This window comes from Gobius niger (genome assembly GCF_951799975.1).
Source record: "Gobius niger genome assembly, chromosome: 7".
NCBI classification, from domain to species: Eukaryota; Metazoa; Chordata; class Actinopteri; order Gobiiformes; family Gobiidae; genus Gobius; species Gobius niger.
In genome coordinates, this window is record NC_136858.1 from 26,508,107 (window position 1) to 26,520,570 (window position 12,464).

Here is a 12,464-nt window from a genome sequence, read left to right on the forward strand (position 1 = left end):
AGACCCATTTTATTTTCATGTTTTATTATCGTGCTGATGTGTCCGAGTCCGATCCGAGCCCGAAAATAAGTTCTAAATATTTGTCCGAGTCCGACCGAGCCCGTCGGGTTCCGACGGGTCCCGTCAGACGTCGGACGGGTTGCAGCACTCTAATACACACGCACACACACACTCACACATCGTCCTGTTTGGATGCGCGCGTGCACACATACATACGCACGCACACACACGCACACAGCGCCCTGTGTGGATGCGGGCGCACACATACATACACACACGCACGCGCGCACACACACATCGCCCTGTGTGGATGCGCGCACACGGACGGCAGTCAGATCTCGTGCACGCGCGTTTTTGTGACGGCGGGGTGTCCTCGGACAGCAGCACCGTGGTCCATATGGACCCGTGGCCGATGTAATAACATCAGCCCCCAACACCAACCACGCACACACTCAGTACTGTCGCCAGGCTTCCTGGTGTTCCCAAACGGTCTCCCATCCCAGTCCTAACCAGGCCCTTCCCTGCTTAGCGTCTGAGGAACGGTCTCCCATCCCAGTTCTAACCAGGCACTTCCCTGCTTAGCTTCAAAGCCGGTATGGGAAATAAACATGGCGGCGCCCAGGCGGCGGCCATTGAGATAGCGTTTTCTATAATAGATTCTACGACACCTGCAGTGGCGCTTATGGCCTCTAGGGGCATGAGTTACGTAGTTCTGCTTTAATTTGGGTCCGAAGTACCGTCATGCACGAGCTTAATATAGATATTGCAGTTACGCGCAAGACCTGAGGTGGCAGTAGCGAGTATAAAAATGACAACGCCCATCAACGTCCCTTTAAATACTCAATTGCAATGGCATTTCCTCACTTTGGATTCATGCAAAGGCACAGAAAGGGATGACACAAAAAAGCAGTGAACATCCACAAGAGTGCAATACTGATACATAAAGTATTGGCTTGTTTGTTATACATAGTTTTGTTGTTTCGATATAAAGGAAATATGCCATAGGCTGAAGTGTGTTTATATTAACTCTAGGTCTCATTTATTCACTTTTATTATAATAATCTATACAATGCTGAAAATAGCAGGCTTTGATATGCTAGCAGTGTGGATCTGTATTCTCAGACACAGCCTTATCTCGCTCTGTATGTCGCTTTGTTTTATACAGCAATGGGCAGAAAGTGAGAGATCAAGAAGATGTGCCGCTCACACTAAAAAGCCTTTGTTTACATTGCTGAGATGGCGGCTGACCTTAAAGGTTATCTTAAATGTACAGGAAACGTCAAAATGGCTGACAAGAGAAGCGGGTCTTTCCAGATCCGCGTTACTCCGGGGGCCACGCTGGGAATACGATCACGGCACTGTACGTCCCTCTGAAAAGCTCTCCTCTGTTGCCCTGTGCTGAGGGGAGATCTCCAATCCTAATCAGCCGCATTGTTCTGTGCAGTGCCGTTGTGAGGAGCGCTAAGCTGTTTATTTATTGAAGACTTGTTTAATTCGCCCCTCCGCTGCGTCGAAGCATGCCTTTGATGCTGCTGGAGAACTATGACAAGCTCCCACTGGCGAAAACACCAATAAGTGGTGGCCCAGTCAGCACTCTACATAATACAGTGATCTCTGCTGCCCCTGCGCTGGCTGCCGTTGTGTCTGGCACTGAAATAATTGCATAGGCATATTTGAGGGAATAGCAAGGGGAATTGTATTGACATTTTTGTTTGCGTAAGCTCTCAGTCGTACAGGAGTTGTCCATTGTGTTGTCCACTTACAGAGTACATATGACGGCTGAAGAAGATTTAACTCAGTGAAACCATTGAGGGTCCCAGGAGAGCATTGTAAATTATTAACTGTGTGACTGCCATTGATGAGAATTGCTGTCATAAAAATGGCAACTGTTGCTTGCCATGATGGTAATTCTCGTCAATCGTCATTTATTCTCGCGCCGGTACCAGCCACTTGTGTAAACAAGCCTTGAAATGCATCACACCAGGGAAAAGTATGCGAAATTGGGCAGAGGAATACCTGAGAACAACATTAAAATGAAAGAAAATGAATGAGAAATGGGTGCCTGTGTGGCAGAACAATAGATTTTTCTGATGTTTTTTACAGTTTCACAGTTAAATTTATGAAGCGGGATGTCGCAATTCATTCATGGGATGTTTTAAACACTTCAAAATGTTGCTTAAAGGCACACTGCGCAAGATTTTGGACTACACTTTTGCCATCAGAACAAACCTTGATCTTAATGACCAGTTCAACCCAGAAAATGCTGTTTTTGCAGTGGTAATCAAAGAATGGATTTATATGAGGGACTAACCTGTTTAAATCTCAAATTCTACTGACTTTAGTCACATCTCCATGGAGACGAGCTGGAGACGTGCCCACTCCTGGTAAAGCTACAGTCATGTCTGAGGAGAGCTGAGCCGCTCACAGCAAAATGACTTTATTTTATGAGGTATTTTTCAATGATGAAAATATGTGTCAGAAAATAAATGCTTGTGCTTCAATTTTATTCACTGGGTAAAATTCTACACAGTGTGGCTTTAAAAGATCTATTTTACAAAAGTGTGATTTTCAGTTCTTGCCAAAACAGGACTACCGTATCCGATAAACAGTGTTGGGCAAGTTACATTCAAGTTGTAATATATTCTACGTATATTAGTAGAATTACAGTTTTTAAAATGTAATATGTTTGTATTACACGCTCCTGTTTCAAATAGCTGAGTTACTTTGAGTTGCCTCTGAGTTACTTTTGGCAAAATATAAACCGTCTGATATAGTAATAATGCCACCGAGCAAAAGTGCAGTCACGGATTTCCCTTTCCTTTGTTACCTCCATTTTTCATTCATGCATGTGACTTAAGTTGGTTAAATTGTAATAACTAATATATTACTGTATTCTGTGTGAGTGATGTGTTATGTTCCTTAGTTACTGGAAAAAGTTGCATATTTTTGTAACATTACACCCAACACTGCAGATAAAACTATAATAAGACGCTTTAAAAAAAATGAATGTAGACTTAGATCTTTGTTTTGGTATAGCATGTGGTTATCAGAGTGCTGCATAATTTGAAAATGAGCAGACTGCTGGGTTGATTTTGAGAAAAGTGCTGGCAGGCAAAGAGTCACATTTTCTTATGGCAAAAATCCCACACACTTGGTTGTAGAAAATGTCAACATGCACATGTGTTCAAATCTTTAGCATTACAAAACAGGTACTCACCATAGATGCCGGTGGATATACACGGAAAGGCCTGCGAAATGAGAAAACATATTAGGGCACAGTGATATGAATATACATAAACCATAAGGGATGTTTCAGCAAAATTTCAGACAAGATCTGCTGCTGTTGTGACATTTTTAAATTGAATGTCACATTTTATTCATCTCCGAAATTAAGGCAATAGCAACAGAAATCCAATTTTAGTGGGTTCACCGTCTTAAGAAAATTGGCCATTTCGGTAGATGGATGTTTTTTCTCCCACATTAATAAAACAAACAACTCAACAGCTTCAAAAACGTACGTCTGGTGGTTTTGCAATATCACAGTGCTTCATCAACATCATTTACTTTTTTTTTTTTACTTGTTCATTTAAAGAGTTGGTTCATGCTGTTGCTCCAGGGAGGTGCAATTTTCCCCTGTTTTTTACCCCAGTTCCATTGCATAAAACGTAGCCTGAGCTTTTACGGCTGCTCCCAAATATACCGCGCATTTTTCTGCCTTCTCCCTGTCCCTGATGTTGTGACACATTACTGCAATTAAAGGGCTCTGTTTAACTGGGCTCAGGACAATATGGAGCGAGGTCCATACTTCACAGCTTGCATTTCGTTGCCGGAGGGAGAAGTCAATTAGTCTCATGAGGCTCGAGGTATACGCGGCTCGCTGTAATATCCACATGAATATCCAAATGAGCTTGATTGATCCAGTCTTTGGCCTCCAGGCAAACTTATAAAACACACAGCTCACCTTATTCCATTATTGAAATACATTTCAAGCCGGAACAAATGTTGTTTGTGTTTGTGTGTGTTCTCTCACGCCACACTCACCGGCTAACACGACTACTGCGTTTTTTATATTTCTACACTACTACACTTCCTACTGCTACTAGAACAGCATCTGCTACTTCTATTTCTACTATTACTTCACTTCATCTGCTTGAACTCTTGCAGCTTCAACTATTAACACTACAATGATTACTACTACTTCAGCTTCAACGTCATTGTCGTCTACCATTACTATTACTACTACTACTACTACTACAACTACAACAACTACAACTACAACAACTAAAACAACTACAACTACTACCTATTACTATTACTATTACTATTACTATTACTATTACTATTACTATTACTACTACAACTACGACTACTACTACCAAGACTTCTATCACTGTTTGACCATTTCTATCTTACTGCTATTCACTGATGAGCACAGGCTTGAACTACAGCCCTTTTTACTTGACCAAAGTTAAACAACTTTCTAATATGAAGCCCACATTTTCTCCAGATTTCAAAAAAAAAAAAAAGGTGCTGTCAATCAATTTAAAAATATAAAAAACATTAATCTCTTACCCCCCGCTTTAATCGAGTGCATTTTCTCCAATTAAGCTATACCCAAATCTAGAAGTTTACAGCCTATAAGGCTGCAGTAACGCCTCATTTGAAAGCTAAGACCAACTAAACTGCTCTCAATGGATCTTCTTCCTTGCGTTACTGCCATTTTGTCATCGGATTATTGCCAATTGCCAATTTTTTTTGTCAGCCTTTGTTGCTTTTTTGGGGCTCTTTAAATTGCGCTTTGGACCCATTTTTAGTTTTTTATGTCACTTTTGTGTTGTTGTTTCATTATGCAGCTTTTTTAATTGCATATTTGTAAATTTTCTATGGCTTTTTCACCTCGTTTTCCTTTAGTTTATGTCGCGATTTTGACACTTTTTTCACGAAGCTTTTTGATTTAGGTAATGCCAAATTGGAGAAAATGTTCTCGGAATTAATTGAATTGAATTATTATATTCACACCAATCCAACATAAAATGCTCTAACTTAAAGCATTTGCTCACATTTCATTCAGAAACTGGTAACTATATCATAAATCTATGTTTACAATTTGTAGTTTGTAGTTTAATGTCAGTGCTCCGTCCTTCAGGAAACATGTGCTCGAGATACAAAACATCTTATTCATTTGTGATTAATCCATGATTAATTAACTTTCATTTGATTAATTGTGAGCTAACTTTGACAGCCCTTTTTCACTAGGATAATAATAAATAAATAAATAAATAAATATAATGCAAATCTAAAGTCCAGAGTGGAATGTACAATAAGATTGTAGGGAATAAAAATGGAGCAGCCTCTGTTTCAGAAGCCCAAAGAACGCTTAAATACAGTCTGTAATTTGTAATGGCTTTTGATAAATCCCTTGCAGTTTGCTACAGTACACACTGTGACAAACACAAGCAAATAAAAGTAAATGTTACAAATGTTAACATTTCCAAGAGCTTAAGAGCAAAATTGTGCATATATTTATGGCTGTCTATTCCAAAAAGATTATAAAAAGTAACCACCTTGTAATAGTCCTGGCTTTGTAGCACTTTGCGGCAGACGTATTATTCAGGCATGGCTTTATAGCTGAAAATAGTTTCATTATTCTTCACTTCTGTGAGCAAATATATTATGATGCATAGGCCTCGCTGTAAGCTCTCCCATTTCGCATTCATCTTTTTAAGTATATTAATAAACAGTAAAGTGAAACGGATTTTTTTCAAAGGTCCCATTTGTCCAGGAAAGCAGCTGAATACGGGTTTTGGTTTGGTGCATTCATCACGAGGCGTGGCCGAGGCTGCGTTAATATAATCACATGACAAATGAAAAAAAAAGAAAAAAAAAAGGAAACATTTGCATGGGACGCTCACGAACAGATGAATATGGAGCATCTAAATACTACAAAATATTCATCACAAGAGCAACAGTCGTGTGTTACCATCCCACACAGCCAAAACTCACCCCAACTGTTTGTTTTGCCACAGCGACCCTGTCAAGCCCGATTTAGAAACACGCCACGGCTTTATTACTGAACCAACACACAATTAATCGAACTGAAGGGGGGAAATTAAGAGTAGAAGCACAAATATATCATAATGAGGATACAACAGCAGGGCTCTGTGTGAAACAAACTAAAATAAATCCACACATTAGCAAATAATACACCATTATGTCAATTTATCAGAGGTGGATTTGGCATTTTTTATTTTACTTTTCATGCTAATCCCTTTGTGACAACATGATCTCAACTTTACTTCCTTACTTCTTGAACACAACTTTTCCACGATACTCAATTCAAAGCGATGAATGGTAATGATTCTCTGATGGCAGGACTCTTCACAGCAGACAAAGCATCTTCGAACCCACGCATTAGCAAAATAAAAGGATTTCTTTCCCGAAGCCTGTGCGCGCGGTGCTTTGGAGACGCGGGCCCGTTTGTCCTTGCTCACAGCGCAGCGGAGTATGAGTCGGTTTGTATTCTTATTTACCAGTTTCCCGGTTCCGCCTGTCAGGGGGAATCTTTCTTCTGTGGCTGATTTAAATCTTTTACCGGAGCTCTGACCTTTCCAGATGAATGTCTCCCTCTGACACAAACCACACACGATGAAGGGAGGAGACGCACGGCCATTTTCGGGCTGCGCCGAAGCCATCGATGGGGCCCGGCAGGAAGAGGGGGTTTGTAAATGAAACTCAACCGACATTAACTGTAATTTACTTAGACATTCATTAGATATTCAATAAAGGGAAGTTCAAGAGTTAAACTAGGTACTTGATCAAATCTCTCCACATATTTGAGCAATAATTGATTTCTGTGTTTGGCAGTCAGTCTTGCATCATCTTATGGCTGGTTTGTCGTAGCAGTTTCAGGCTTCAGAAGGCGTGTCTTTAGCTGAGGCGTGCTAGCATGCTAGCAGGGTTTATTTCCGCGGAAAAGTCCTAAGAAAGTCCTGTAAAGTGCAGAGTCAGACTCGTTCATGCCTGGCCTCTGTTGTGACTCTGGCGGCAGTGCGGTCTGTGCTGATGTGTCAAGGTGTCACTGCCTGATGTCGGTCGTAGCTCGTCTTTGGTTGTACGACGGTTCTATTTTAAAGGGGGGGTATTATGCAAAATCGACTTTTACAAGCTTTACATCATGTTATTATGTCACTCCCTCATTAAAAACATGCCTGAAGTGTTGCCTTGGCACATTCACGTATTTTTGAGTAATCTGTAAAAACTCTGATGGCAGCCATTTTAGGGATAGGTTTGCCTGAGTCCTCCTAGGAACGCCCCCACCTCCTGGAGACGCCTCAGAGCTTTCGTCACCAGCCGAGTAACCAACCACTGCTCCTCAGCAGTGCCCCCTCCCCACTGATGCCACAGACAGTGTGTAGAGGGGGCGTGTCGGAAAGGGTCAGAGGTTCTTAAAGAGACAGAGGCCTATTTCAAGACATTTGCTACAGCCATTTTGAGAGAGCCATTTTATACAAGGCAGTTATTCTAATTGACTGCATTTACAGACCAACATAAGGTTTCATCATCATTGTAGTGTGCTATAGACTGGTGCTATGTGATTGAAAAAAGCATAATACCCCTTTTTAAATCTTTGTCCCTGTCTCACCGTCAGACTTGCGATTTTTAGCTACGACCTAAGATTTTTTCACCACTAGTGATCGTACGTCGCAGACGACCAAAATCGCTCAGAGCCATGGAGACTTCCCGCTCTATCAAAATGTAAACTGGATGAACACACACGCGGGACGTCCATTCAGACTCTGCCCTGGGTAAATACAGGGTGAATTAACCTCTTCACCCCCACCTGAACCTGAACATTTTCTCCAGCTTGTCTTTACCCAAGTGACAAAAATGAGATGAAAAAGGTGATGAAAAGGTGATGCAAATGTGGCAAAAATGTGACCTACAAAACTGATTGCAACTTTATTGTCGCATTGTCGTCACACTTATTGAAGCGTTTTTGTCTCTTTTTTTCATCGTGCTTTTGTATTTTTTTTTTGGCAGTGTTTTAGTCCTGTTTTTGTCGTTTGTTTATTGTGCTATTGTGGCTTTTCCGGCACATTTGTGTCGCTATTTTTACGTTGTTGTTTTTTCAAGAAGCTTTTAGATTTGGGTAATGCCAAACTGGAGTCAATGTGCTCGGTTCAGGCGCGGGTTAAGAGGTTAAAAAGGAAGTTATAATGGACCTCTGAGGACCCCGAGAGGCACAACAGGGAGCCCCCAAAAGCTTGTCTACAAAACAAGCACATTGAAAAAAGATTTTGAAAGGAAATGTAAATTTATCTACTAAAATGTACGACTTTAAACTTCTTTTAAACCCAAAGTCATTGCTTGATGTTATTTCCTATGTCATTTTTGATGTAACATAATATAAAATACCTTTGAATGGAGCAAATTATAAACATTGGGGCCCTGTGAGAGTTCTTGTAATGATAAAAAAATGATGATTAAAAACAAAATAAAGAACATAACTGAAATAAATCGATTTAATTCATCCTTACTGTATTCTCGAGTGCACATTGTTACATAGATCATACGCACACTCAGCACAGTATAACATTACAGCTGTATTCAGTGCCATTTTGCCTGGAGTCAAAGGGAGCCGCTGCCAACCCTGTCCCGAGCCAACGGCCTCGTCAGCTACAGGCCAAAATGTCAACAGACTCTACTAAAACTTGTGCTCCATAACTTCACCACTTCTGAGAGTTCGGCAAAGACGAGCACCACATCGGGCACGATCGCTTTTACTGCTGCTCCGCTTGATCCAATTTGATCCATTGATTTGTGCTGTATTACATTACGCCAGCACTTAACGGGACGTTTTAAAGATGACATGTACAGGATTTTGGCTCGTCGCGGATGCAAATGTCATTAAGACGCTTAAAAAGACAGTTATTGCCAAAAGGGAAGATAGGCAATAATTGTAAACGGCGGAGCGTCTTGGCAGAGGATTCTCGTATATATAAATTACAACAACACACTCAGCAGTAGTCTCTGCATTTAAATTCATGCATTGCTTTAACCTTGCTTAAACCTAACACTGAAAACATTTGCAAAGTTTAAGTATGTTTCACTGATCAAGGTAAACCGCTAAAGTCTTCCCTCCCTTTCATCCTGAACTGATCAAAATGAAGCCTACACGGGAAACAAAAAAAAGGAATAGCAATGCCTGTATTGCGTATACACATGCAAACTAGATGGTGCCTGTCAGCTCCAATAAATCTCCTCATTGTGGAGCAGATCTGTGACATGATGTTCAGTCTTCCGCATTTTTCATGACAAGGCGTGCACCAAAAATACACCACTGTGGGGGACGCTATAAGTAGGGCCCATCTTTCATTTGCTTTGAAGATCAAGGCTGGGCCACCGAAGTAGGGAGCAGTTTTGACAGTTGTTAGCGCACCCTGCCTTGCACACGTGCTAACTTTGCATGAGGCCCCCGTGTTAATTAGGACATCCAGCAGTATCTCCGCTGCCATGACCTATGATTTCTGGTTTTAGGTTATTATTCCCGTCTCTGAGTGCTCATTAGGAGTGAGTCAGCAATGTCCGCAGCATTGCGAGCACGGGCCCCACACCTGACATGTTGGCTTGTTGCTGATTTTCTTTGCTTAGGGAGAGTTCAGAAATTGGTCACAAGGGAAATTATTCTGTTGCCGGAACTCCTCCCTAATCTATCACATCACTTTAAAAGTAGAGCACCTTTCCACTCAGCCTCTCTGCGTGTTGAGCTCACAGGACTAAATATACTGCGAGCTGGTGCATGGGATAAAGTCTGGCAACTGTCTGTTTATGCTCAGTTAATGGAGCTGTTAATTGAGCTCAAACATATGGAATTTCCTTTAATATCTTCTTACTTGCACTTCTTGCAGCTTATTAAAGCAATGATTTAAAGACTTCAATGTGAGAATGAAGACAGTGCTCATGAAATGAAGTCCACAGAGAGGCTGACAGCCTGCAGGTTTCACTCATTTGTAAAGCAGCGGGATGTGGCACAGTAAAGATGGCTCAACCTGTGGCTGAATGGGCCTGTCCCACCGCAGCTGCACAGATGGAAACAGGGGTATACCCGCCCCTCAGTGCTCTGCTGCAGGACGCTGTCGGAGGCACATGGATGTGACTACCTGAGTAAATAGCAGCAGACCCGGGGTGGTGCCCTATAGCTTCAAGCCCCTGGCCTGTTTGCGGATGGGAATTATGCTTATAAATCACATCAGTGAGTGGAGACCTTGTGCAAATGCAACTACAAGTATGTTATTATAAAACAGTGTTACACAGTGAGGCCACATACGAATCCGCTATGGTGACTGCTGTAATGCTATAAGCATGCAGGTCATGCTTTCTCTTCACATCAGCTGCTGTCGGGGAAAGCACACAGCGCATGCAGATCCGGCTACTCAAATATTGCACATTATCACTTTTTTTTTTTACTTTGCATAATACCACACTCCATATTTGAATACGGCTGCTGATTGTTTGAGTGTCATTATGGCAAATGGAGGATGAAAAAAATGCAGCGAACGAGAAACCTGAAACCTAATGGTCCAAGCTAATGGCTCAAGGGCCATGTATTTTATATGTGCTGTGATCAAGTGGAACTATTTTGCAAATACAGCCGTCCATTAGGGCAGGGTGCCGGGGTTTTCACCAGCTTCACTCAGTGGCTAAGACATTAAGAAAAGCAGCTTATTTATGCGTACACAGTTCACACCACAGCCCTGTCTTTAATGGATAAATGTTATTATGCAGCCAGAGGTTTATGGATATCCAAGGAATCTCACACTGACAAAGGAACCACAAGTTAAATTTGATGCATGCACAAACATTATGTATTGCTTTGAAACCAAATAAACGTATTCAACTACTTGCATATTGTTGAAATTGCACAAAATAATCAGTGCACGCAAGGAAGGGGTTTGCGTGGGCATGACAGTAACACCAAAAGTCGTTTCTCTCGTCCAAAAGCACCTCATGTTAAAGGTTAGAAGACATAAAGGAATTGCCTGATGAAATGATAGAGCAGAGATATTTGATAATAACACAAATGACAGCTTGAATGTTACACAATATTGCATAAACATGTATGAATGCAGCAAAAAGCGATATAGGATATACTTTCTTTCAAGAACATTACAACAAGCTTGATCACTCCAAAAGGTAATTTAAGCCTCAAAAAGACCCTTTAGAGTGTAACGTATGAGCTATATTTAAATGTAATTCACACATATAAAATCCAGATCAAACATTAAAAGCTTCCCCTTTTATTATTCATGCCACATGGAGTTCCGGTGGTCTACAGTGACACTGATTTCCCAAGTGTTAAAGGGAAGCAGCTAAAAATTTCATGATACCATAATATGTTGAACTAAGGACACGTGACCGCTCAAACCTACAGATTAATCTCTACTTAACATGGCATAGACATTAAAGCAATAAAGTATGGATGGAGTGGATGACAGACAGGTTTCACACGAGTGGGGGAGGGACAGCAGCTAAATCTCGTCGAATAAAAAGTACCTTGGAAATTATGTATTTGTGAAGTTAATCTGTTCTGCCGCAGGTGCAGCCCTTGTCGTGGATTTCTGTTTTGAAAATGTATTGAATTGATTTGGAGAATAAGATCAAGGCCGTCTTCGTGTCCTGATCCGACATCACACATCGCGGAATCAACATCCGACGAATAAGACGGCTGATCAAAGGCAAACACACTTCTTTTTTTAGGCTTTTTGCTTAAATGTTTTAATATTTTCCAATCATATAATAATGTATGTTCTCCGTGGTGAAAGAATGTATGTAAATGATAGATTAAGGCCAACCTTTTATAGCGCCCATAGCTTCCCTATAACCTTATTCCAAGATGCAGGAAATCAGGCAACATTTTACAAGTAAAGTGCTTGTACATTTGTGATGTACTTTTTTTTTTTTCATTCTTCACTCTGCCTCTGAGCCTTCAAAGAAAATACTTCTTTTTTTTTTTTTTTAAATGCAGAGGCTATGTGCATGGTGCATTAGGACTCACTTGCATTTGTAAGTTACAGGTGGGCAATAAGACAAGATCAAAGCAAGATTCTGTGTGAAAGCATCAAAACTCTTTTATGAGGAAGTGAAAGAAACACCATGTACCATATTTGCTTCTAAGAATTCAAACGGAGGCATATGCAAATTCCCAATGTCCATGTCAAAAAGGAGATTAGCAGCATATGGAGCTAGAGGAATCCTTAAACATGTCCTCAGATTTGTAACATAAGGACGGATAATTCCGAGTAGATCTTTCGTGTAAATGTTAAAATTATGACCAAACTTACTTAATTTGCCACAATATACAAAAGTCTGTTATGTGCCCCAATACAGGGACATGCACTAGAGAGCAGATTTTTGAGCTCGCAAAACTACATTTCTGACTGTAAACAAAGTGCTGAAAAGCTTTT

General features: G+C 40.9%; 1 protein-coding gene across 1 annotated transcript in view; it reads right to left on the reverse strand.

Moving 5' to 3' along the window:
- macrod2 (mono-ADP ribosylhydrolase 2) overlaps nucleotides 1-12,464 on the reverse strand; it is a 556,553-nt gene that overhangs the window by 160,041 nt on the left and 384,048 nt on the right. Inside the window, exon 7 of the mRNA XM_079559786.1 lies at nucleotides 3,218-3,248. Within this exon, the coding sequence (XP_079415912.1) occupies nucleotides 3,218-3,248 (31 nt within the window). The remainder of the gene's footprint in view (nucleotides 1-3,217; nucleotides 3,249-12,464) is intronic.